The sequence below is a fragment of the Heloderma suspectum genome, chromosome 16 (genome assembly GCF_057233095.1).
Source record: "Heloderma suspectum isolate Gila_16-S chromosome 16, 16-S_ref, whole genome shotgun sequence".
NCBI classification, from domain to species: Eukaryota; Metazoa; Chordata; class Lepidosauria; order Squamata; family Helodermatidae; genus Heloderma; species Heloderma suspectum.
The window spans coordinates 4,998,355-5,026,146 of record NC_139473.1 but is presented as its reverse complement, the minus strand read 5'-3'; the positions used below and the strand labels follow the sequence as shown (position 1 = coordinate 5,026,146).

The window sequence follows — 27,792 nt, the reverse complement described above, 5'->3', positions numbered from 1 at the left end:
GATCTGCATTTCTATGCTGGGTGTAGAACACTTCACTCCTCTGGAAACCCACTTGGTTTCAACTGGGCACAGAGGAGGGGCAGAGCACTTCGTCTCTCCTGTGCCAGCCTGCTCACCGTCAGGTAATTCCTTCTTGCCTAGGGCTACCAGGCAAGTGCTTAAATACTAGGCTGTATTAAAACATTAACTGGACCAATTTAGCAGGTAAGTTAGTTCTCATCACTCAGACCTTTTATCTCTGAAGCTCTTAAAACTACTATAAATATGAGGTTATTTATCTCTTACAAGATGTCTGAATGTTGCAAGAAACTTTTTCCAGTGGAAAAATGTGTGTTTTTTAACTGTTTTGAAAAGAAGTCTAGCTTAATTATGAAAATCTGAGCTGCTATAGAACCCTAAGTTTTGAGGAGGCATAATTCTTAAAAGAAGAGCGCAGCTTACATTCATGCCTCAGTCTGTTTTGTTACTTTAATTTTATAATCCTACAAGAGATCTGTGATGATCCTGAAATAAATTGGTCCAAATTGCTGAGCAGAGCCTCTTTCCCTGTGACTTCTTTTTAACTTTGGTAAATTACCAAATAACAACCGAAAAATAAGTTTGTTCATTTTACTGCATTTGTATGCCACTCAAGAACAGAACATTCTCTGGGTAGCTTGCAATAAAAAAATCAATTACATACAAAAAATAAAATAAAATCAGTAACCATAATGGTTCTTTCCTCACCCCTGCTGGTCACGTGACCGTGATTTGCAATTACCTATGATGAAGTGCAGGTTGCCATGTTGTCTGAACTCAGTGTGCGGCTTGGTGGGGGTGGCCTCTCACCCACCCCACAACCCCTACTGCAAGTTGTGGGTTGTTGGGTGGGTAAGAAGCTACCCCTGCTGCACCGTGTGCCGGGTTTGGGCGATGCGGCAACCCTTCGTTCCATTGTGGGTAATTATGTAAATCATGGTTGCGCGACCAGCATGTATGGGGGTGGGGAAAGAATCCACAATATCTAAGAACAGCATAAAATCACCAGCAGAAGATAAATGCAATATAACAAAAACTCACAAAAGCATCACAATTCTCAAATCTCAAAACCTCCTAAATATTGTAAAGTTTTAAAAGGTTTAAAAGCCTAGGAAAATAAAAAGACCTTCACCTGGTGCCAAAAAGACCAGAGTGTAGGTGTCAGGTGAGGGCACCTCTACATTCTCTGGGGAGGGCATTCCGTAACCAGGGTGGCACAACCAAAAATGCCCTAGCTAGTAACCACCTGCTGTACCTTGTTTGGCAGTGGCTCCCAGGGAGCTCTGTTTTTAACTGCTTTGTTAAAGATGTTCGACAAAAATATTTACTCTTAATGGAGGAGCCTCAGTTTTGACAAACAAGGAAAGTCTAAGCCAGCTAAATTTTGAATTAAGCTTTCCGTAAAAGGTATGTTTGGAGTAGTTAATTTAGGCTTTTTCCTGTAATGGTAACAATTGCACTTTAATTAGATGAATAACTGCACAGTGAATACAGAACCTCACTTTAGGCACTCATGTTAGACTCTGAACAGATTTATACAGGAAGTGTGACTGGACCGGAAGCCAGATTCGAGGCTTGTTAATAAATGAAAGACTAGTGCTTTGTTCAGGTAATATTTGGACGCTCTTGATTAAGAGAGAGGGAAGTAACCTGTTCTCACCTGATGTGATGATGCTTACATATATATATGTGTGCGTGTGTCTCTCTCTCTCTCTCTGTTTGTCTTTCTAATAGCATGGAGGACATACATTTAAGCCCTTGGCTGAAATTTATGAACAGCATGTCACAAAAGTGAATGAAGAGGTGGCAAAGCTTCGCCGCAGACTCATGGAGTTGATCAGTTTGGTGCAAGAAGTGGTAAGGGCAACCCTCTTCTACCTGTTTTGGACTTACCCCATAACACTGATGTTCTTGTGATGTGTTGATACGGGAACTATAGTATTGGTTGAAGTACATAAGAATGTAAGAAGAGCCATGCTGGATCAGACCAAGGGTCTGTTTGGTCCAGCATTCTGTTCACACAGAGGCCAACCAGCAGCCCATGGGAAATCTACAAGCAGGACATGAGTTCAACAGCTTATTATGCTTCTAGTAGGCAGTTTTGCTTCATAGGTCCTTGTGGCTGAGTTGTAATCTGTAGCTTTAGAAATGGGCATGTTGGGAAATGTATTCAGTTTGATAGTCTACTCTTTAAACCACCAGAGGGCATTCGGTAGAATACAAACACAACTAGATGCTCCTGCATTATAAAAAAATGAACCTGCGTGCTATTTACTTTGGGGAATTGTTATGATGGATGTGTCTAGACAGTAGCTGGTCATGTTTGCATGATAGCTTGTTTGTGCTGTGTTCAAATGATCGTGCTGCTGCTGATTGAATGATCATCGTAAGAATAAATTCATCAGAAAATTTACAGCTGTAGAGTGCCTTTTGCTTTTTTAGGACTACTGCAGCATAAGTGGTCTGTGAATTTCTTCTTAAAGGTGTTTAATCTAAACGAACAGAGGAATTGCGAGCCAGTACTAAACAAATGCCATCTGTGTCTTTCAGGAAAGGAATGTAGAAGCAGTGCGCAGTGCAAAAGATGAGCGTGTTCGGGAAATCAGGAATGCGGTAGAGATGATGATTGCTAGGTTAGACACTCAGCTGAAGAATAAACTTATAACACTGATGGGTAAGCTTGCTTTTTCTTTTGTTAGATTTGGGGAAGAAATCTTGATCTTGGCAAAACTGTGGCCATCTTGCGATAAGAGCAAGCTATAGTTTGCTCTCCTCCAAATGCTTGGGGAAAAATTACACATAAAAAAGCAAAATATATTGAGGCCTAAACTAGACCAAACTTGGATAGTTTAATAGTACAGTTGTATTATATAGCTCTGTTCCTCAGAGCTCTTCATATACATTATCTCAGTAATCCTTTATAGTAATTGTGTAAGATGGCCAAGTTTTATTTATTTATTAATAGATTTATATGCCGCTGAACATATTTAAAAATATCTCTTAAGTGGTTCACAAAATACATTATAATATAAATTAAAATACAATTAAATGCATAAAATTGCTAAAACATTTACAGAAACATTTATAAAAACATTAAAATCAATTAAACAACAATGTAATTACAAACAAACAGACTGGGCAGCATATTCAGTGAGAGAAGACCTTGGTAAAGAAATGGGTCTTTCATTGGCACCTAATTATGATACAGTTGAGGCCTTATGAACACCAGCAGGGAGATCATTCCATAAATTGGGTGTCACTACAGGGAAGGCCCACTTCCTGATTGCTGTGAGATGGCACTCTGCAGATCGTGCAGATCTGCAGATTACACCCAGAAAGACCCCCTCTGATGATCGTAATGCTCACACAGGTCTGTATTGGGGAAGGCGATCTGTCTTATCCCCATAATATGTGTTAGGGCAAAAGTGCTAGCCTATAAGTTACCCAGTGAGACTTGGCTTTGATACTAGTTAAAGCTCATGCTCTTAACTACCACACTAAACCAGCTTTTTAATACTCAATTTTAAAAAGTGGGAAGCATTAAAAAAACCCCACCAAGATACAGTGAACTGAAATCATGTAAATGTGTTTTTATGAACCCTAAATGAAGCCAAGACATCATCTTGGTTGTGTTCTTTGGCCTGCTCAAGAACGCTTTCTTATTTAACTTAATAATTGAAGGAATTGCTTTCTTGCATTTTTGTTTAAACATGTAGCTTTCTCAATTCTGTATTACCTCTAAATAATGTTTGGGTTGAGAACAAAGCCCCAGGACTGTGTTCCTTTAAAGGCTACAATGACTGTATTTTGGTTCTTTATCTTCCTAAATAGGTCAGAAGACATCACTCACCCAAGAAACAGAACTTCTGGAGTCTCTGCTGCAAGAAGTAGAACACCAGGTGATGGAAACAGATGGTTTGAAGCCCGTTGAGAATGTTTGATCTACTTTAATCTCACTGTAAAGTAACATAGATTGTTGGTTTGAATTTGGATTTTAATGGGTCACATGTAAATTCTGAGAAGGATCTTCTATTCTTGGATTACTATATGACCCATATTCTTAGTATTTGGGTAACTAACATGAAGAACAACTACTGTGTGCATCTGTGAGTGTTTGGAATAAGAGACTACTCGTATATCATTCTCTCCTCAGATTGGAGTGCAGTAGAAGTATTTGTGTCTCTTATCTGGCAATCTTGAATCCTTTTAACTGCATTGGTTCTCTTTCCTAGGGGTTTGAAGTTTTATTAACATCACTATGCTAGATATCCTCAGTCCTCTGTCTCCTCTGTTTCAACTGCTAACAGGCTAAGTCTAGCATAGTTATTGTTGATATATTAAACAGCTTAAAGATGCAACTGAACTTGGTGAATTTATTAACCTAGGTGTGCATTTGTCCTCTGCTTTCTTCTTTACAGCTAAGGTCATGCAGTAAAAGTGAACTGATATCAAAAAGCTCTGAGATCTTGATGATGTTCCAGCAGGTCCACCGGAAGCCCATGGCCTCTTTTGTCACTACTCCTGTCCCGCCAGACTTCACAAGGTACAGCCTCAACTATTTTTTAATTGGTAGGTTTGTTGTTTGACTTGGAGGTTGTTGCAAAAGGCATATGAGCCCTAATCATTACAGGCCTCTCAGCTTGTACAGCACCTTACATCTACACATAGGATGTGATATTTACAGTCAGTGCCAGCTCCAGGTTTCTGAGGGCCCTTGGGCAAGACACCCTCAAGGAGCCCCCACCCTCAGAGAGTCTACCTTCTCACCATCATTGCCACCTGGTGCTGCTGTTCCTCATCCTCTTTCTCATCATTGCTGCCACATGCTTGCTTGACAGGCAGAGAGCCAGTGAGCAAGTAACCAGCGGGATCCTCCTCCTTCTCACCACCAGCGTTGTCTGGGCCAGAGCGAGAGGCAGATGAACAAGCAGATTGTGATGATGAAGAGGCAGAGCAAGTTCAGGGAGCTCTTGTCAGTGGCCTGCTGCTGGGGTGTGGGTCCTTGGCAGGTGCCCAACCATTCCTACCCTTGACACTGGCCCTGTTGACAGTCAGATGTGCCTATCCCCATGATAGCTGCCCATCACAGTTGCAGGGAGGGTGATGTGGGCATTGGACTTGCATGCATAGAACCCATGCAGTTGTTAGTCCTGTGTGAGGTTTGCCCAGTGGGCAAGAGGAACCTGTTCCCTACAATGCACATGGGAGAATAAGGCTTTTAATTTGGCCCAGTGGCAAGCTTGGGTGAGTGTGATGGTCCCAAGCACTGCATTCTGTGTAAAGTGGCAACAACATGATGGTAATTGTCAGTCATAGATAAAACTGAGGTGCTGGATTGCATGCCAGACCTAGAGACAGTTCAGGTGGCATTTCCTCTGTGGGATTGTACCCATGGAGAGATCAGGAGTGGACCGCAAGCTCCTTCTCCCCCAGTGTGGGTGGAAAGGAACAATAGAAGTGGGGCAAACTGTTTGTTTAATGTTGATATCTCTGATGATGCCAGATAGACTATAGCCCAGGTTGGTTCAACTTGACAACACCAATAAATCTAGGGGCATGCCACTGTTGCTACAAGGGTGATGGTGTGATGAGCTGTTATCCCTTTTTAAAATGTTGTGAGTGGACTTTGGAAGCTTCTTGTTAACTAGGAGCATCTGTAAAGCAGTGCTTGTCTACTAGTCACATTTTAAATAATTGACTCTTGCACATCCTACCCTTTATGGCTCACCTGCTACTTTTCTTCGTGCAGCGAATTAGTCCCCGCATATGATTCGACTACCTTTGTCTTGGAGAATTTCAGGTAGGAACATGACTTATTGAGAAGGGGGATTCTTGCTGGCTTTGGTGTGATCCCAGGGCTTAATCTGAGATAGTCCTAAACCCTAGAACCTATTGCCAGTGCCAGGGCTTAAGTCCAAGAACACACGAAATGGGATGTTAACATATTTTATGTGCAAGCCATTGGATGAGAGAAGAGGAGCTGTCATCCCCTGCTCACACCTCCTCCTGACATTGTTATTCCTGAACAGAGTCTACCTGTGCACCAGCTTGGTCCCCTCAGAAAAACATAAATCTTCCTCCAACTTGCTTTCTAGCTAGAACAAAAGAACTGGACTCAGTGCTTAACTTAGTTGCAGTGATAAATGGGACCTCAAAATCCTTTTCAGAAGCCAGTATCACACACTGAAATCTAAGATTCCAACATTATATGTTTGCAGGGACTGTATTTCTCTGTGCCACCTATCTGACTGGAGGGTGCTGCTGAGCACATGCAGAGTGCATTCCCAGAACACCAAATAACCACAATCGGCCCCCATGCATCTACAATTAGTGGGCAGGGGTTTTGTATTGCTATAGCTTTGTTCCAGATGGTATAATGATATGGAGAGGACATTCCAATTATAGAGTAATGTTTTGTATTCAGAGGAAGCAGCTAAATCTTTAGGGGAGTGTGAGGTAGAATTACTTATAAGGAAAGATTGAATTTACTTAGGGGTGTGTGTGTGTGTGTGTGAGAGAGAGAGAGAGAGAGATTGAGAGACAGACAGACAGACAGGATGGAGTTCATGGCAAAGGCTTTGGAAGATTGTAAGGAGAAATAATGCATAGGCATAACATGAAATGGGGTGATTTTTTTAAATTAATGGAATGGAAATTAAGATGGGAAATTTTCTAGCATGTGCTGGAAGACGACCTCTAATGAGGAATTATTTCACAGTTACTGAGGTTGAAAATGTGCATTAAGAAACACTTGCTCTTTGGAGATGAACAGCCATCTATTAATGCTGAAGGTTTTACTTTAATCTCTGCGCTGAATATTTCTTTCAAATGTTTCAACAGCACTTTACGTCAACGGGCAGATCCAGTTTACAGTCCACCTCTTCAAGTTTCTGGGCTTTGCTGGAGGCTAAAGGTTTATCCAGTGAGTTTGGCTGGTAGTATTAAGAAACATCTGTTGAAATCTCACCCATGACTCCTGGTGCATTGTGATATTACTTGACCTGCAATGTTTTATTCATACAAATAACCCTGAGGTATAATCTGCTGAGGTTGAGGGCTGTAGTCTACATGTTAATTACCTGAAACTAATATAAGAACATAGGGAGTCTTGTGAAAAGAGTTCTCATGCTCAGTATTTCATGGCTACACCAGAACAAAAGTCCTTGATAATGTGCCACATCTTATGACTTCCCCTGAAAAAGGCTTGTTAATAACAAGTGATCTACACTCTGTACTAAAGATGGAACACAAGCCCTTTACTTTCCAGGACAGTCACCTCGGGGTGATACTACTTAATATGCTTGGAGTCTGAATTTCTTTTTTCTCTAGTGGCAGCATACAAACAGTTTGGTGCTTGGTCTATTTGCTGCTCAATATGTCTTTGGAATTGGATGAGCCTGCAAAGCAAAAACGTAGTAGGAATAGAAATAAGGCAAGGCAGTGGTCTTGCGTTGACAGACTGTGCATTTATTTTTGTTGCAAGGCATCCCAAATTTAGGGTTGGTCACGGAGGTGAGTATAATATGCAGGCATGTGTGAGAGACAGCAGCAAGAGAGCATTCTCCTTTACTTCAGAACACAAGCCATCCCATCCCCCACCTGAACCCTCAGTAAAACTCTACTTCAGCCGTGTTTTCAGTCACTACAGGACACTTTGAAATCTCTTTTGACAGCTGTGTCGACGCATTCTAACAGACTAACTTGTTTTTTCACTTTTTCCCCAAAAGGATGGAAATGGAGTGGTGCGAGGCTACTATTTATCTGTATTTCTCGAGCTCTCTGCTGGCTTGCCAGAAACATCCAAGTAAGGACAATTGCCATCTGTTTTGCTTTCATTCCTTGCATGTGGATTAGAGTTGCATCCTGTCTCAAAGGGTAATGCTGGAGGGGAGGTAGCAGAGAAACTAGTGAAGTGGCATGTCTGAGTGAAATTTGACTTGTGTCTTTGCTCTTGGAGTGAGTGCCCTTTGTGAACCAAATCTTTCTGTACTGAAGAAGCTGGGTGGTATTACTCAACCAGTAGTTTAGTGCTGTTCTTCAAAAGAACAGTGGGAGTCCTTCTGTTTGTGGAAGGGGCTCTGATCCCTCCCCTGGATCAGAGCCTGTTCTGTGAATAGACAAGGTCCCTTTGTTCATAGAAGAGCAGATCCAGCTAATGTGGTACATGTTAGAATTTAAAAAAACAAAAAAACCTCTTATGATGAACCTTTGAAAAAATCAGCACTATTCCAGACTCTCCTTGAATGGGTCACTTAGATTTTTCCAGGGCCATGTGGCTTTTGCAACTAGAATTTTGTGCCCAGGCAATCGCTCAAAATCTTCCTCTGCCACTTCTTTGGTTTCTGAAACTTCACTAGGCGTCTCCTGCACACTTTCATGTCATTTATTATATTTCTATTCTGACCAATAGCCAAAGCTCTGTGGGCAGTTTACAAAGAATAAAATCTTAAAAATTCAATAAAATAACATAATATAAAAAACCAACATACAAAAATATGATTTTAAACTTTTAAGCATTAATTTGCAATGTAAGAACTGAAACCTTGCTCTTTTTTTACACAAAAAGATAGCTGTGATTCTCAAGAAGCTTCTTAATTCCGTGCTCCTGCAGAACTGCTGCATAAGCACAGCCCCCTGAGTATTTTTTTGTTCTGCTAGTGTTTGCCATTCTGCTTTTAAAAAGTACTTCACACATTTAATTTCTGGAACGCTTCCACAGGATGGGGTGATGGCCAAAAGCACAGATGGTTTTAAAAGGAGATTAAATTACACAAGTTCACAGAGGAGGAGATGTCTGTCAGTGGCTATTAGTCACTGTGGCTCTATGGAATCTCTGATACGTATCTCTGAATGCCAGTTGCTGGGGAACAACGGCAGGCGAGGGCTACTATCTTCATTCCCTGCTTGTGGGCTTCCCAGAGGCATCCGTTTGGCCACTGTGGGCAACAGGATGCTGGAGCAGATGGGCCTTTGGACTGATCCAGCAGTTCTGCTCTTATATTAAGTCAGATGCCCAGCATGATTGCTGACTGTATCCATTAACAATGGCTGCTAAAACTTTTATTGGGCATCTTGAGTGTGTATGACTGTTAGCTTAAATGCTCTCTGCTTGTGGGGAAAGTGGTCTTGCCTGGCTCAAATAATGTCATTGGACTGTCATTTTTTGCAAGAAGAGAACATTTGACTGAGGTGTTGCACTGAACTTGCTCTAGAGGGATATGTTAAATGTGACAGGGAGCAGATTTGAGATGCAGCTGAGTGATGTGCCTGCCTGCCTTCCAGGTAAGAGAGAGGGTACCTGCCAAAAATACTTCATGACATCCATGGCTGGATCATGTATGTGACCAGTACTTAACCAGAAACTAAGCCCATCAATGTAAATTTAAACAAACCTTGGACCCCAATCTTAGTTTTCCAAGGGTTGGTTTTTATCTTGATTGCTTGAGGTTAGCTGCAGCTAAGACTGCTTTTTTCAAATCAGCAGGATTTTTAAAGGGTCTGTAAAATAAGATGCCAAGGTTGGTGATAAGGTTACTTGTCTCTTCACATTTTAAACCATTTGGTAGCGTTTTAATACTGAAGGCATCCCACCATCTGCGGCACCCTTGGCATTTCATGCTTAGTCTTGCGTGGGATGGCCCCAAACCTGCATATTTTATTTTTTCATCTGTGCCTAGCACTAGTACCTTTGTATCCCTCAGCTAGTCAGTTTCCCTTTTCCGTTTATGCAGTTTCATATCAAGAGCAGTTGTGTGTAACCTATACAGCCTGCAAAAAATGTGAAATTGGAGTATGCATTCTTGAAAAGTTAACTTTTATGCAAACTTGAATTGGGAATCTTCTAAATAAGAGTAGTACATTTGATTATGCAGGATTGCAATGGTGGAAAAGGAGTCTCTCATTTTCTTTCAGCTGTACTGTCTTTCTTGGGAACATTTTTATTTTGGTTTCCTGGTTTACTTTGCGTAAAGAGAACAAGCATCCTTAATTCTGCCAATTATTTTTGCTCTGCTGTGTAAGGTGTGTTGGTCAAATGCAGTGTAACTGAAAGAAGTGTTTGCCTGGGCGCATGTTTTCTGCACATTTGTAAGTACACATAACTAAAATAACTACATATTTGTCTCCTTTTTACCTTTTTCCTTCCCTTCCTTTGTCTCCCATGTGTCAATATCTAGATTGTAAGCCTCTTGGGGCAGGGATCTGTCCTCTCATTGTAAAGCACCATGTACATGGGTGACATCATAATGTTAATGCATGGTTTCACATAAGCTCAGGTCTAGATTCAGATTAAATTTGTTTATTTGTATCTAGTAATCAGACTATCTCAAAGCCCAAGTTTAAGAAAGGGAGATCTATATCTGTATAAAAATAACACATGTCAACATAAATAAAATGTAACATGAATAAAATTATGTACAAGCCTGAACAAACTTAACATTCTTATTCGTCCTGACAAGACATGGCATTCTCCCTTAAATTTCCCCTCTAGGTTCAATTACTGCAGATAGAAAATGTACACTCTTTGCTAAGGTATCTTATCTTGCCCCCACAGCAGTTAGAATACAAAATTGAACCTCCCTACATATCTTCCTAAAATCTGACTCAGGTACTTTTCCCTCAGCACATTATAGAAAGGACAGTATAGAATAATATGTAGAAGGTCTTCCCCCCCTGTTTTAAACCACAAACACAGGTCTGCTCAAAATATGACCTATTCCTTCTTTTTAAAAAAAGGCCATCCTATCTCTGAATTTCTGCAAATCCTCTAAATAACACTGTAGGACAATAGGAATGTAAAAGAAGTGGTCAGTCTTAGTGTTCATATAAATAGATTTAATCTCTGTGGGTTTTGTTTTGCTTTAGGTATGAATATCGTGTAGAAATGGTCCACCAGTCCACTAACGACCCTGCTAAAAATATCATTCGAGAATTTGCCTCTGATTTTGAAGTTGGGGAATGCTGGGGTTACAACAGATTCTTTCGACTGGACTTGCTTGCTAATGAAGGCTACTTGAACAGGCAGAACGACACTGTCATATTAAGGTAGGTGAGAAGATTGCTGTGCTGGTGCTAAGGATGCAAGATACTTGCAGTCAGGTTGGTCTCTGGGACATCCGATGGAGACCATATTACACCAGTTTTAAAATCTTTACACTGGCTGCCAATTTGTTTCTGAGCAAAAGACGAAGTGCTGGTTCTTACCTTTAAAACCTTACATGGTCTAGGTCCAAGGTACCTTAGGGAGCACCTCCTTCCCCACATCCCAGTCCGCCACCTAAGGTCCTCTGAGGGCTATCTGCTGCAGCTGCCTAATATGAGATTGGCAACCACACACTTTGCCGCCCCTCAGTTGAGGAATGACCTGCCAGTTCAAATGCACCTCTTTGAAGGTTTTTAAGCAGGCATTAAAGACTCCATTATTCCGGCGGGCTTTCCCCTTTTAGAACTCTTGTTCCTTTTGCTGACTTTTGTATACTGTTTTTAAGCTGTGTTTCAAGCTGTGTTGTTTTATTGTTAGATTTTTTTAGAAATTGTTTTTAGTTCAAAGTTGTTTTAGTTATAAATTTGTATATATTGTCGGTATGCTTTTATGTAAATGGTTTTTAAACATTGTATATTGTATTTTAATGTTTTAACTTTTGTAAACCACCCAGAGAGCTTTGGCTATGGGGCAGTATAGAAATGTAATACATCATCATTATCACCACCACAGATGGCCTTTGGGGGCATGGGAGGGTAGAAAAGGGAATCTCTTGTGCTACCTCCTAAGTACTGCAGGAGCAACCTTTGCCTCTAGCACAAGGTTCCCCAACCCCCAGGCTGTGGACCGGTCCCGGTCCCGGTCCGTGGCCTGTTAGCAACCGGGCCACAGGGGTGTGCGAAACCCCCTCACCTTGGGTCCACGCGTGGGGGGGGGGGGAGGTGATTCGTCCCTCCCGCCCCCGGAATCCTCGCTGGCTCTGGCCGGCTCTGCTCCGCGGCAAGTCTCCAGAGCTGCTGACCGCCTCTGGCTGCTGGCGGACTTCCGGCCGCTGGGAGATTGTCTTCCATGAGACGAGTCCTTGGCACCAAAAAGGTTGGGGACCGCTGCTCTAGCAGTCATGCAGTGTTGTGCTGTTGAACATGTGTTGTGAGAAGAGCTTGATGTAACTTTTAATAGGTCTGTCAATAGATCTAAATCTGCTTTCCCAACCTGATGCCTCCCAGTTATGTTGGACTGCAATGCCCATCATTCCCAGTGGCAGGGGATGATGGGTGTTACAGTCCAGCACAACTGGAAGGTGCCATGTTGGGGAAAGCTGATTTAAAGAATGGCCAATCACTTACCTTTTTAATCCGTTAAATTTAAATAAATGTACATCCTACCCGAATCTCTCCAAGTTAGATTCCTTTTTGCGGATACTGAAGTATGAGGGCTCACAGCTTAATAGAGAAAAATTAGCATTCCTTGTTACAAGGGAATGACATCTTTCCGACACTTTTGCTCCCTGTTATAATGACACTTCAAAGCCAAAATAAATGAAGTGTGACCTTTCAGCTGATTTAATTGATATGATTTCAGTTTGCAGACCTGATTTTTAGGGGTAACTGGGATGACTCTGGAAAGCTCTGCCCTGCTCTCCTAGCATAGGATTCTGTGTTTACCATGGTGACACAGGCATGCTGTTGTCACTTGGGAGATGATTTTGACTGCTGCTAGGACTTGTTATTATCCTTGCTTGGGACTACTTTGAGTGTCATGAAGTCTTGACCCATGCCTTCCTCTAAAGGTTCCAGGTGCGTTCACCTACCTTCTTCCAGAAGTGTCGAGATCAGCACTGGTATATTTCTCAGCTGGAAGCTGCCCAAACAAGCTATGTCCAACAAATAAATAATCTTAAGGAGGTAAGCAGCATTGCAACAGATGGATGCTAAACGTGAGGGATATTGGGTATCACTGCTGTTGGCCACAGAGGTGTCCAATAAGTCTTTGGGTAGGCATATTGGGATGATGATTGTTTAACAATGAAATCATGGATGTAGCTCCTTTTGTCTGTTGCATTTGCTTTCCAGAGTTCTGATAACTGAGGTATGCTTCCTTTTTCTGAAGTGAAATTGGAGGCATGCTTGGAAAGGTTTACACTTAGGTACATAGCAAGCTGCTTTATACCTGGTTGGACCATTGGCTCATCTAGCTCAGTATTGTTTATACCAGTCTTCTCCAACCTGGTGCCCGCTAGACATCTTGGATGACAACTTTCATCATCCCCTCCCAACATGACCATATTGGCCCTGCTGCCTGGCGATGATGTAGTTGATCTCCTCTGGAGGGCACCAGACTGGTGAAAGCTCATCCTATACGGTCTGGCCACAGGGCTCCAGGGTTTCAGAGAGGAGTCTTTCCCATCCCTACCTGCAGGTTGTACTTGGGACCTTTTGCTTGCAAAGCATGTGCTCTACTACTCAGCTACATCCTCTCTCCAAATGTGTAAGAGTTACCTGCCGCCAGAGGAGCCCATCTCTGGGTTTCCATGTGAGTCACTGTTCTGGCCATGCTTTCTCTTGGGCCAGGTAAACCTGCTGCATCAGGAGTATTGGATGATCCGATGCAGAGAAGTGGCAGACTTATCTGTCCCCAGGAGAGGCTGATAGGAGGGAGTCAAGGCCAGATCAGTGAATCGTGAAGAGAGGCAAAGAGCAATCTCCTCTTTGGGCAGGTAATCCAGACTCTCAGGAAATGTTCAGTATTTGCTTATAGCATGCTAGCAGGTCTCTAGCAGGGATGGGCAGCTTGTAGCCCTCCAGAAGTTTTGGTCTATAACTCCCATCATCCCTCACCATTGGCTCTGCTGGGTAGGGCTGATGGGAGCTGTAGGCCAAAACACCTGGAGAACCACAAGCTGCCAGTCCCTGTCTTATAGCATGATTAGCCAGCACACCGTTTGGGAATGACTGAGTTTGAATTATAAAATGTTGCTATTTTAGAACTATGTCGTCTTTGTTGCATATGCATTTTTTTTCCATTAAGAGGCTTGCAATCGAGCTTTCCCGTACCCAGAAATCCCATGTCATGTCTCCTCCGGATACTCACCTCAGTCCACAGAGTGACGATGGTCTGGGTACCAGGCTGAAAAAGTCGGGACCAAACTCAGAAGTGCTTCTTGAGACTGTGGCCAGCACAGCATCGCCCAGGGATGCGAAAGAGGAGGAGGAGGAAGAGGAGAAAGTACAATATGAAGACTTTAATGTAAGGATCTTCATCTCTTGCTCCAGTATTCCCAGTCAATTTACTGTAATAAGGAATGCTTGTGGATCTGCCTCTGCTAATGGAGAGTGGTTTAGGGTGCAGTCCTATGCAGCACAGCTGGCTGGGGCATGCTGGAAGTTGTAGGACTTTTCCTGTCTAAATATGCATAGGATTCCACCCTTAATTTAGTAAGCAGAATGGGTGGAGCAAAGGTGCAGGCCTGAAAATACTAGCCAATGTATTTTACTATCTGGTAACTCTGAATTTCAAAATAGATTACATGCTTGATGGTGCTAAGGGACTCCTGGCAAAGGAGTCTTCTATCTGTGCTAAAAATAAAAAAGTTATCTGCCCAGGTTATCTAAATTTTGTGGCAAGACTTGCTGAAATTTGCAACCCACATACATTGTCCAAATTGAGCCATTTTACGTAATATTTTCTGTTTTTGTTGGTGGAGGGGTGGGCAAGGAGCCGTCCTGTGTATGAATGCCCCCCCCCCCACTTCAGTAAACCCTATTCAGCTGCCTGTCTGATTTCTGAAACTTCAAAAGGCACTTCCAGGCATATCTTCTTGGTCCATTTGGGGGATATGAGGAAGGATGGGCAGTTCTCTCCATTTCTGCCCCTCCTTCCCGTATGCCAGTTAAGGCAAGTAGTTAGTTTGCAGGCTCTTCCTGGCCTTTCAGTCCTGAAATTTGGGGCAGGGAAGTTGCACAGAGTTTTATGTGTTCCTGGTTTTCACAGTTCCTTCCTTCTTTCTGAAAATTAGAATTTCAGCTGCTTCTTCATGGTCTCTGTGCATCACACACATGGGCTCCGTGCCTGCATGGAGCCTCGTTTGGGAACATTCTCTAGCTGAGGAAAACATTTTTTGGCAGGAACCCTCCCCCACCATCTATTGTGCATGACCCAGCAGATTCCCACCTGTTCCCTCAGTTCTCTTTTGACCGCTTTGTTGAAAGGATGCCTTGTTAGGACTTCTTGTTTTCGTGCTTTCACCGAGGTAGTTAAGAGTTCTTCTCTTTCTCCTGTCTGTCTTCTTTCTAAAAAAAAAATTGTTAGGTAGTTTTTGTGTTTTGCAATCCTTGATCGCCATTAGGTGACACATGGCCATTAAGGTCCCTTTTCGCAAGTGCATTCAGTGTGGCAGTAAGCTACCCCTACTGACGGGCATTCTCCTTGTTTATTTTGCCTGGGGAAGTCTCATGTGCAGGAGACCTGCCAGCATTGTATGAATTTTACTTAACTAACTAAGGGTCACCAATCAGTCCGCTTAAAAGCAAACTTGTGGAAGAAAGCTTTGGAAGCCGTGGACTCAGCACACTCAAAGGCTTCTACTTCTCAGCCCCAGGCAATGATGAAGAAAGTTCAGTCTCCACCTCTTGAACAGGCCAAGTCTCCAACTCTAACCACGGGTCGAACTGATCCGCCCACTCCAGAAAGATTTCTAACAGCACCTACTGCGAAGAAACTTTCTAAGAAGGCAAAGGCGCCAAGGGCTCCTAAATCGTTGGCTGAAGTCCCTAAAAAGAAGAGAAAGAAAGACCATAATACGGGGCTTTCTCCTTCTAAAACTGCGGATGAGCGCCGAATTTTGATCCTGCTGCCATCACTGCTTTTGGACTCTCCAATACTGAGAGCTCCATTGATTTCTTTGTTGGTACTGAGAGCACCTTTGGTATCGTTACCCAAGCCGCTGCACGTGGCATTGACATCGGAAGGTGAAATCAGAGATGTGTCACCACTGATAGTCCCCCAAGGCTTGTCGCCCCAAACTCTACTGTCTCCTCCCCTGGTACCAAGGGAATGCTTATATAGGAATACCTCACCAGATTCCTTTTGTTCTGAGATATCGGGTATACCCTACTGTGATCGTTATGAGAAAGATGTTGGCTACAGATCCCGTTCGCCAGTATGCGACTAGGACAGATATTGTGGTTGGTCATTTCAGGCCAGAATGCACTATCAGTATGATGACTGGCATAATCATTGTGATGCTTTTCATGATCGGACAAGATATTTAGGAGCACCATCCCCTCAGTACCATTCAGCACCTTCGGCAATAGCTTCGAGGCCACCACAAGAGGAACCCTTTTTGCCTTCTCGCGGGGACAAATACATTCTACAGAATGTATTCTACCATCAGCCACGCTGGCTACTGAGGCTATGGGATCGGTTCTGTCTCATCCTCTCCCACCTTTGCCTATCTCGGCACCTAAGGAGAAGGATCAAGATCAGGGGGCAGCTTTGTCCCCACAGTCCATCGAGGATTATTTTCACACTCGACTTCTGTGTCCTCGGTACTGCCTTCAGTTTCTTCCCTGGATGATGCTGTGAGGGTGCATGAAGGAGCTTCCCCTTCCAAGGATCTCTACCATTTTACTGAACAAATAATAACGATGGCACAATCGTTAGGGATTGAGACTCAACCTGCTGAGAAGATACAGTATCCAGTCTTTGACGTTGTATACACAGAGGCAACTAGAGAGTGAAGTCAAGTGGGCCTTAGGAAGGATTACTAACAACAAAGCTAGTGGAGATGACAGTATTCCAGCTGAGCTGTTTAAAATCCTAAAAGATGATGCTGTTAAAGTGCTGCACTCAATATGCCAACACATTTGGGACACTCAACAGTGGCCACAAGACTGGAAAAAGTCAGTTTACATTCCAGTGCCAAAGAAGGGCAATGCCAAAGAGTGTTCAAACTACCGTACAATTGCGCTCATTTCACATGCCAGCAAGGTTATGCTCAAAATCCTACAAGCTAGGTTTCAGCAGCATGTGACCCGAGAACTACCGGAAGTACAAGCTGGGTTTCGAAGAGGCAGAGGAACTAGAGATCAAATCGCTAACTTTCGCTGCATCATGGAGAAAGCAAGAGAATTCCAGAAAAACGTCTATTTCTGCTTCATTGACTATGCTAAAGCCTTTGATTGTGTGGATCACAACGAACTGTGGCAAATTAAAGAGATGGGAGTACCAGACCACCTTACCTGTCTCCTGAGAAACCTGTACGAGGGTCAAGAAGCAACAGTAAGAACCAGACATGGAACAACCGATTGGTTCCAAATTGGGAAAGGAGTATGACAAGGCAGCATATTGTTGCCTTGCTTATTTAACTTACATGCAGAGTACATCATGAGAAACGCTGGGCTGGATGAATCACAGGTCGGAATTAAGATTGCTGGGGGAATTATCAACAACCTCAGATACGCAGATGATACCACCCTAATGGCAGAAAGCAAAGAGGATCTAAAGAGATTCTTGTTGAGGGTGAAAGAGGAGAGTGCAAAAGCTGGTTTGAAACTCAACATTAAAAAAACGAAGATCATGGCATCTGGCCCCATCACTTCCTGGCATATAGAAGGGGAAGAAATGGAAGCAGTGACAGATTTTATTTTCTTGGGCTCCAAGATCACTGCAGACAGTGACTGTAGCCATGAAATTAAAAGACGCTCCTTGGGAGGAAAGCTATGGCAAACCTAGACAGCATAGTAAGAAGTAGAGACATCACCTTGCCGACAAAGGTTCGTATAATCAAAGCTATGGTTTTCCCAGTAGTAATGTATGGCTGTGAGAGCTGGACTATAAGGAAGGCTGAGCGCTGAAGAATTGATGCTTTCGAACTGTGGTGCTGTCGAAGACTCTTACGAGTCCCCTGGACTGCAAGGAGGTCAAATCAGTCCATCCTAAAGGAAATCAACCCTGAGTGCTCATTGGAAGGACAGAGACTGAAGCTGAAGCTCAAATATTTTGTCCACCTAACGTGAAGAGAAAACTCTCTGGAAAAGACCCTGATGCTGGGAAAGATTGAAGGCAAAAGGAGAAGGGGACGGCAGAGGATGAGATGGCTAGATAGCATCACCGATGCAATGAATATGAACTTGAGCACACTCCGGGAGAGAGCGGAGGACAGGAAGGCCTGGCGTGCTATGGTCCATGGGGTCACGAAGAGTCGGACACAACTTAATGACTGAACAACAGCAACACAGTGGCATCAGCTCCAATTTCCATTCCTTTTCTTCCTACGCTGCTTCAGACTGTAAAGGAGTCCTGGAAAACCCCTTCTTCAATGGCTCCCATGTTGAAGCATTTAGAATCCCTCTACAAGGTGGGAGAGAAGGACACGGGGTTTTTGTTCATACATCCATGCCCAAATTCTTTTATAGTAGAATCTTCACAAGGAAAGTCCCAAAAAATTCATGCCCTGCCAGCTGATAAGGAAGATCACAGGTTGGATTTACTAGGCAGGAGGATCTATTCATTGTCCACACTTGGCCTCCATGTGGCTAACTACCAGGCCACAATGTCGAGGTATCAACTTTACTTGTGGGAAAAGATTGGATCCTTGTGTGACTATCTCCCAGTAGACAAGAGAGAACTTACCCGACTTTTCCAGACTGAAGCATTAAAGTTATCTCAGGAACAGATCAATACAGTTCATCACCAAGACTGCGATGCAAAGGCGATGGTGGGAGCAGTAGCACTTCGCAGGCATGCCTGGCTCTAGTCTGTTAGCTTGACACCAGCAGCACAGTTACGGATAGAAGACGTTTCATTTGATGGGGAGGGCCTTTTTAATTCTAAGACTGATGAGGTGATGGATGCCATTCAAAAGGCAAAAACCACCACAAAAAAGATGGGAATTTCACAGCATTACCAACAATAACCATATAGGCAAAGGAGATGGTTCAGACAACAACAGTTCCATCAATACCAGGATAGGACTCCCAAATTTTATCAACAACAGCCCCAGAGATAACAACACCCTTCTAATCATTTTGTCCAGCCACGATTCAAGGGGGATAATTCCTCTAAATGATGGCTTTGACTTAGACTGCTACCAGAAGTGTCACGACACTGCTCCTCCCATTTTTGGTTTTCTCCTATGTCGTTTTCTGCTGAATTTGGATGACTGTAACATCAGACAGATTGGTCATCAACATCATCCAATTTGGATACCGAATAGAGTTTGAAGTCCCCCTCCTCTCAGCACCATCCACATTACACCAGCCTGAGAGGTTCTAAAGCTGGAGACATCTACGCTTTTGGCGAAAGGAGCTATCAAAAGAATTATACCTTACAAAATGAAGAACTGATTTTTTCCCGTTACTTCATGGTACCAAAAAGAGATGGAGGACTTTGTCCTGTTCTGGATCTCAGGGACCTCAGTGACATCAGGGCAAGAAAATTTCGAATGACTACTTTAGCCATTGTTATTCCCCTTCTTCACTACGGCGTATGGTTTGCTTCAGTAGACCTCAACAATGCCTACTTCCACATTGCCATCAGAGAAGATTATCAGAGGTACCTTTGCTCTATGATCAGAGATCAGATGTTCCAGTCAGTTTACAGTCCCTCCATTCGGCTTGGCGACTGCTTTGCATGTCTTCATAAAATGCATGGCAGTGCACTCGAGGCATAAAGGTATATCCATACCTGGATGACTGGTTAATAGTGGTGTCATCTAAACGTCGCCTTACTCAAGCAGTTCTATTCGTCAGGGACCTATTGAATTTGTTGGGGCTAATAAACTAAGAACAATCCAAATTGAAACCCATGCAAATGATCCCCTTCATCGGTGCGGTTTTAGATGCAACAATCATGAGGGCTTACCTACCTCAGGACAGACGTCAAACTTTAACAGAGTTGGTTCACAAAATTTCTCGCTCCCGCAGGACGACAGGTTTTCAAATCCAGCAGCTGTTGGGTCTCATAGTATCTACAGTTTATGTTGTTGTCTGGGTGAGGCTCCACATGAGGTGCTTGCAAAGCTGGTTTCTGAAATCATTCGACCCCAATGCCAACACTAGCACAGTGCATTTAGTAGTACTGGATGATGTAGTGAACAGCTTGGCTTGGTGGACATAGCCAAGCAACCTTACAGCAGGCAGTGCCATTCACACTGATGCCTCCATCTTGAGTCTTGGTGACTGATGCATCTTGCCTAGGATGGGGAGCCCATTGCAGGTCCCTTCAGATCCAAGGTCTTTGGCAGAGACATGACAGAGTGCTACATATCAACACACTGGAACTCTTGGCAGCAAGGAAAGCACTCCAATCTTTTGAGACCCACTTTTTTCACAGGCACGTCCAGGTACTAACAGACAACACCATGGTGTTGTTGTATCTGAACAAGCAGGGAGGGACTCATTCCCCTGGTCTTGTGGACATGACCATCGAATTTCTCAATCAAAAGAGGAATTACACTCCCGGCCCTTCACATACCAGGGAAGGACAATGATTTGGCAGACTCTCTAAGCAGGACTTATCGAATGTCTCATGAGTGGCAGCTGTCTTGTCCCCTCCTCAGCTCGCTGTTCCAGAAATGGGGCAAATCACAGACGGATCTCTTCACTACCAGTAAGAACACAATATGCAACAAATTCTGCTCCAGAGGAGGTCTGGGTGAGGGATCGCTAGGGGATGCTTTTCAGGTTTGTTGGTCAGAAGATCTCTTCCACATTTTCCCCCCATTTCTGCTGCAAAAGATTTGGATGGACAACACAGATGGTATCCTATTAACACTGTGGTGGCTGAGGCAACCGGGGTTTGCTGCTGTGCTCAATCTGGTGAACATGAGATACTTACGGCTGCTGTTGATACTGATGCTATTGTTCACAGTTCACAGTACTGATCACAGTTGCGTCCGTCATCCAGATCTCGACAGCCCATGCCTTACAGCATGGAGACTTCATTTGAGTTAGGTTGTTTGCCAGTGGAAGTTCAAATAGTGTTGCAGTAAGCTCTCAAACCGTTTACAAGACGGGCATATGACAGTAAGTGAAAGATTTTTTCCACATTTGCATCTTCTCAAAGACTCGATCCCTACTCTGTGCTGTTACCAGCTGTATTTATTTACCTTTCTCCACAGTCTTTTTCAAAGAGGATTGAAGTTTGCCTTGATTAGTCTACTTAGCCGCTGTTTCAGCATTCCATCCTCCTATGGATGGTTTTACAGTGTTTATGCATCCAACAACGCATCAGTTTCCGCGAGGTCTAAAAAATTTAGCTCCTCCAACTCGAGTTTTCATCCTAGAATGGAATCTATCCATTGTTTTGAAGATCTTGACTTCGAAACCATTTGAACTTTTGTCTAAGATCTATCTTCGACTTCTTTCTTGGAAGGTGGCATTTCTAATAACCATAACTACTGCACGAAGGGTGAGTGAGCTATGTGCCCTTCATAGAGACACACCATAGCTCATTTTTCATAAAGACAAAGTGGGGTTAAGACCCGACCCATCCTTCTTACCCAAGGTTGTGTCTGATTTTCATGTGAATCAGGTATTGTTCTTCCCACTTTTTTCAAGTACCATCCTGTCAGTTGGAAACAATGCTCCATACAGAGATGTACGTCAAGCGCTGTCATTCTACAAGTCCAGGACAGAATCGTTTCATAAATCCCAAAGACTCTTTGTTTGTTATGGAGGACCTAAGAAGGGGTTGCAGGTTTCCTCTCATAGGCTTGCCTCTTGGATTGTGCAGGCTATAAGGTTAGCCTATGAATTTGTGGGATTGAAGGTCAACGGTCCTATCAAGGTTCATTACACTAAAAGTACGTCCACTTCCACTGCGTTCAGCAGGGGAGTGTCGATACTGGACTTAGGTAGAGCTGAGACATGGTGAAAGCCGTCAACTTTCATCTTGCGTTATAGGCTTGATGTTCGGGCAAGGAAGGATTGCAGTTTTGGCCATGCAATCCTGCCATTGATCCTCCAATAGGACATGACAATGCTCCTTCCCACCTCGAGTAAGTCTGCTTTTTAATCACCCATATGTGTGATGCACAGAGACCATGAAGAAGAAATGCAGATTGGTTACCTGTAAACTGTAGTTCTTCGAGTGGTCCTCTGCGCATTCACACAACCCACCCACCATCCCCACTTCGGTGTCGATGTCACTGTTGTTGTTGATGTTGGAGTGAGGTAGTTCCCTCGGTAACAAGGCCATTTAGTCGATCTCAAGGAATTGAGGGAGCAGTCAGGAACCTGCTGAGACATGCGCAGTAGACAGTGGAGGAGGGTTCCTGCCAATTTTTTTCTCTCTCAGCTAGAGAATGTTCCCGAATGAGCCTCTGTGCAGGTGCAGAGGCCATGTGTGTGAATGCACAGATGACCACTCGAAGAACTATGGTTACAGGTAAGCAACCTGCATTTTCTCTACACACCGTATGCAAATGTATGTTTTATTTCAAAGCATTTTTTCCTGCTCTAACGACAGCATGAGCTCTCAGATGGGGATCTTGATGTTGATCTTGTTGGGGAGGAGGAGGCAACCCACCTAGATGGCAGCAGTTCCTCTGCTAGTTCAACAGCGACCAGCAACACAGAAGAAAATGATATAGATGAAGAGACCATGTAAGTGGCTGCAGAAACTTCCTCTCTTGGTTCTGGCATCTCCTTTTGTGTCTGTGTCCATGGATACAGACACCATATGTGTGTGTGTGTGTGTGTGTGTGTGTGTGTGTAAAAATTACATCCCGCTTTTCATCATCGTTGCTCCCAAGGCAGTTAATAAAGCATAAAAACAAATAAAACACAAAAATCAGATATTAGTTGCGCAAACTGCCATTCCTCACAAGTGGAGGAAAATAGATGCTGCTTTTGACTTCTCAAGGAAGGCACACTTAGCTTTCCTTGTGGTTCTAACACACACAGTTTCTACTCCAAAAATCTAATGTCACAGTGATGATTAATATTTTTCTAAAATGAGTTGTAGTAGTATATATTTATATGCACTTCAAGCATAGGCTTCTAATGTTGTACATACTTATTTGGGACTAACTATTACTGAACTTGGTGAGAAGTATATACTCAGATATACTTCTGAGTAAACATGCATAGGATTGGGCTGTAAATTGACCATCGCCATTTTAGCTATAGCTAATCCATAGATTTAAGCACAGTGTTGGATAGTGTTGTTTTTTTAATTGTGAATGTGACTTGATTGCTAGGGCAGTGCTACAGATCAGATAGGATGGATGGAGATAGATAGGTGTGTGTGTGTGTGTGTGTGTGTCTGTCACAGACACATGCATAGACAACTGCTGCTTGGTGGTGACTAACATGTATAAATGTACATCAGTCTATGTCATTATATCATTTTGGACTATTTGCCACTGCAGATCAAAACCGGTAGACAAAACTTTCATCTTGTATAGAATGCGATGCTTTTTTGATGGTCTACACATGTAATAGAAGGAAACGTTAGAGTCCTGAGTGGTATAATCAATTCTACTAAGTGGAAGATAACATTTTTCACTGTTCCCTGCAAAAAAGAACCCCAAACCTTCTCACAAGCAGTAAACTAGCTAGACTGTTACTTTTTTCTGTGCTAGTTTTTTTTTACTTTACTGTACTATATAGAATCAGAGTTCAAAGGGACCTCAAAAGTCATCAACTTGGGCCCATTTGTATGTAATGGTGGCAAATTTGGGGTTAATTAACCCACAATTTGCCATGACACTTTCTGCAGCCATTTTGAATATTCAGCATCTGAACTTGGACACTACAGGCTAAATGTGGATTAAACATCCCACAGTTAACCTAACTACTAATTGTAGGTTAACTGTAGGTTGCTGAACCCACAATTAACCTATAGTGTCTGGGTTTGGTCATTGCATAGCAACCCCCATTGACCCAATCAGAGGCAGAATATTTTAAATGGCTGCAGAATGCAGTCAGCATGTGTCACGGCAAATCATGGGTTAACTAACCTACGATTTGCCACCATTACATGTGAACCGAGTCAGTAAGTCGAACCTCCTGTCAGAGCTGGAAACCTGCCACTACAGTACTCCCAGAAGTGGCTATCCAGCCTCTGCCTAAAAGGGAGGCTTTCAAAAATGTGATTTGTCCCCTCCTCACTGAAGTGCTACAGTCCATTTTACCACCTCAGGACTCCACTGCTTTATTCTGCTGCTTTTGTAGACTGATCCTCTGCTGCTAGTAGTATACATATCATGCATGAACTAGCAGTTTTATTCCATAACAGTGAAGTTGTTCGGCTGTGCAGCTAAGAATCCATGAAAATGTATTTGTAGGAGGAGTGCTTTGTTGAAAGAGAAGCTTAACAGGAGCTCTGTGGCTTTGTTTTAATTTGTTCCTAAGGTCTGGAGAGAATGATGTGGAGTACAGTCACAACATGGAGTTAGAGGAAGGAGATCTTGTGGAGGAAGTGGCGTCTGCCACAGTAGGCGCCTCAGGTACAAGAGGAGACACTTTTTTCGTAAAACTGCACCTCTGTCTAGAGCCTGCTCTCCCTTTTCTGCTTGCTCTCAGTGCCACGTCAGAGGCAACGCAGAGCTGTGTTTTGCAGGATTTTCTATTTTTGGAACTGCTGCATCATGTACCATGTGTTGAGATTATTGCAATGTAGGGCAGACTTCCCATTGGCTCATAGTCTTGGGAGGATTGCAGCTGGATTTTCTTAAAGACCTAAAAGCACATCAATGGAATACTAGCGCTTCTTTTTTTAAAAAAAAGCCAAAACCCACAATGTATTCTTCTAAGTGGAGCCAGTGAATAAACGTTTTCTCTTTCTCCTTCTCCTTGTGCCTCTTTACCCTCAGAAGATTTGACACCTTTCCTTAAGCAGCATGATGATCTTACTACAATACGTTTCCTTATTGCACTAGGGAATGGATGAAATACGTGAGCCTTTTAAGCTCCAAGTGGAGATGAGTTCAAAGGAACGTTTCCTTGCATTGTAAACTTGACTGTAATTCAGGCATAGATTCTTCGTCACTAGCTGGGATTTTTAAAAATTGCAGAAGGCTTTTTTTTTAAATAAGCACTTCAGATGCAAGTGCTAGTGAATTCTATTGAAAATGCAGGAAATATCTGTCAATATCCCATGAGGGTGGGGAAAGCACTGATGAAATTGCATTGCAGTTCTCCTTATAACTGTCTAAATCCTATTGTGGCGCAGATAGCAATCACTGCCATACGACAGCCAAATTATACCTCTGATGGAATTCCTTCTGAGGCAGGAAATTAATTCATATTTAGCTGATTAATACCACCCCTTTTATGGAAGCAGAGATAGAGGTATAATGTCTGCAGAACTAAGTGATTGACTGTGTTCTCTAGCTTGTTCTTTTAAAATGTTTGCTGTCTGTAAAATCCTCACTCAGTGGTGTCTGTCTAAAACCCACTCAGTTTGAAGGAATCTCCCATTCTCTTAATTGCTTGTTCTTAGTCACCTACTTTAGTGAGCTTTTAATATGAGAATTTGACTTCCCAATTAAATTAACATGCAGCAGGCAGTGGGATACATTCCTCACTGCCCCCGCCCCGACCCCCACAGCACTCAACTGATCTCTGGAGTGTTTTGTCACCAGGAATAATACCGGCCAAAATTACAACTATTTTTTTAATGAGAGACCACTTTGGGGAGACAAGAGTACCAATAATTAAGTAGATATTCAAGCTGCCTTGCACGCACGATCAGCCCACAAACTTTTTTTTTACTAGCCCAACTGCCCGTGCATAGCTTTTGTACTGTTGTAGTGTATCCTCAGTCTGTAACAGGAGCAATACTCCAGCCAGTCTGATCAGTTGTGTTTTAATGCTCTTCAGGGGTGTGGGGTTAGAGGTTGGAGAGAGAAGTTTCAGGAGCAAAGGAAAGGATCCTTTTCTCCCCTCTTGAAACAACCCCCATTGTGCTTATATAGTGGTAAAAGGCTCTGGCCTGGGGTTGGCTTCTGGAGGGTGGGAAAGGAAAAAGATGTCCATTCCCACCCTCCCCTCATTCCTGGAAGGTCACAGGGCTGATTATTTTGTTGTAGTGGGTTAACAAAATAACAAAACCTTGCTATTATAACTGACAAACATTTGTGTACTTGGGGAGCCTTCCAAGTATGTAGAAGCCACTACCTTATTTTTGGGTGTCCCTGTTTTGCTTCCTGACTGATACACATTTGACCACCCAAAGCTCACTGTCGGAAGGGAAGAGGATAGCCTGAGAAAGAGAACCCTATTTTTTCCTTTTATATATTCTTCCTTATCTTGGCACCTGGATGCAATTCTTAAATACCACAGGCAAGTAGCTGTTTACAAGCCTTGTGTCCAAAGCATCCCTGGTCACGCCTAGCTTGTCCCCATGTTTTAAAACAGGCTATTGTGGGAAGCAGCATGTTACTGCCATGTACTGTTAATTTTTTCCTAGCATTTTCCTATAGGGATAGGACTCTGCTCCTGCTCTTTCTTGTGATGGCTGTGTGACACCTCCCTCTTATTTCTCTGTCGCTCTGCTTTGGCAGCAATCCTGTCGACACTCACTAGCTGAGGCCACTGTTATGATAAGGCCTCTATGAATTACTGATAAACATGAAGTACCTTGGAAGCTCAAAGCTTTTTACTGTTGGAATAAGCCGTTCCAACAGCCATTAGTTAAAATTCACTGTGTGGAGAGGGGAAATAACTGGTTGAAAAGCCACTAAGGAAAAAAGTCCCACAACTCCCAGCAATCCCCAGCCAGCTTTGCTATGTACTCTGCATGTCTAAACTTGCATAGGATTGCACCTTAAATAGCTAATGCCTGCAGGGAGTTGGGGTGCTGGTTTTAGTTCCACCATTGCCTACTTTACTTTGCCTGTTTTAGCTGTAAGAAGATGCCTGTTAATATTAAGTAGTGGTCCTGTTTAAATCTTGCAGTTGTCTTCTTTCTCAAGTGTGGTCAAACAAAACGTACTCTGCAACATTTATAACTGCCACGTATTGCTCTTTTCCTTCCAGGGGTGAGCCATGGCTTCCCCACCGTGAACAGTCGCATGTCAAGGCGTGGAGGAAGCACGCTGGGATCTCCTGCCAGTAGCAGCTTGCTTGACATAGACCCCTTGATTTTAATACACTTGTTGGACCTGAAAGACAGAAACGGGGTGGAAAACTTTTGGGGTCTACAGCCACGGCCTCCTGCTTCCCTTCTGCAGAACAGAGGTGAGTGGTGGGATCTAAAAAAATGCTTCCATCTGGTTAGGCAGACATTATGATACTTTCACATCCATCATTTCACCTCCTTTGTGCTGCTCTCTCTCAAGGAATTATATTTATTTATTTATTTGATAGATTGATTGATTGATTATATCTCACCTTCCTTACAATCATAAATAAAACTTTCTTAGAGATTGTTCTTAATTTTGCAGCCCTGGGGTTCAGAGAAATAGTGCCATTTTGAGCCCTGGGAAGTAAATTCCCATCAAAATCAACAGTGGTCAATTCCACGTAATGTATTCAGAATTAGGGTGCAGGTTGCTACCATGATATGAACATTGGTGTAACAACCTCATAATAGAATTTTCTGAATTATTACCTGTTCAGTACTGCATATGGAATGGTTTGTAATGTGAAGCAACAGGATGCACTTGAAAATCATCCTAATAGTGTTAGGGTTAAAACCTTGTCTGCTAAAGGATTTGTTTGCTAAAGCTGTGCAACATTAGGTTTGTATCTGGAATAAAGGGTCTCTGCCTGGAGCAGATTTATAATCTAGACCTGAAGATAACAGAGAGGATGTGCACGAGATAGGAAGTGTGTTGTTGGAGC

At 43.0% G+C, this 27,792-nt stretch overlaps 1 protein-coding gene across 6 annotated transcripts in view; it reads left to right on the top strand.

Annotated features, from left to right (window-relative positions):
- TRIM37 (tripartite motif containing 37) overlaps positions 1–27,792 on the top strand; it is a 64,043-nt gene that overhangs the window by 17,520 nt on the left and 18,731 nt on the right. For all 6 annotated transcript variants that reach the window (XM_084823335.1, XM_084823333.1, XM_084823332.1 and 3 more), the window contains 13 exons: positions 1,753–1,875; positions 2,569–2,692; positions 3,850–3,917; positions 4,437–4,561; positions 5,768–5,818; positions 6,859–6,940; positions 7,746–7,822; positions 10,882–11,061; positions 12,789–12,903; positions 14,027–14,245; positions 22,469–22,605; positions 24,358–24,452; positions 26,986–27,186. In XM_084823335.1, the coding sequence (XP_084679461.1) occupies positions 1,753–1,875; positions 2,569–2,692; positions 3,850–3,917; positions 4,437–4,561; positions 5,768–5,818; positions 6,859–6,940; positions 7,746–7,822; positions 10,882–11,061; positions 12,789–12,903; positions 14,027–14,245; positions 22,469–22,605; positions 24,358–24,452; positions 26,986–27,186 (1,597 nt within the window). The remainder of the gene's footprint in view (positions 1–1,752; positions 1,876–2,568; positions 2,693–3,849; positions 3,918–4,436; positions 4,562–5,767; positions 5,819–6,858; positions 6,941–7,745; positions 7,823–10,881; positions 11,062–12,788; positions 12,904–14,026; positions 14,246–22,468; positions 22,606–24,357; positions 24,453–26,985; positions 27,187–27,792) is intronic.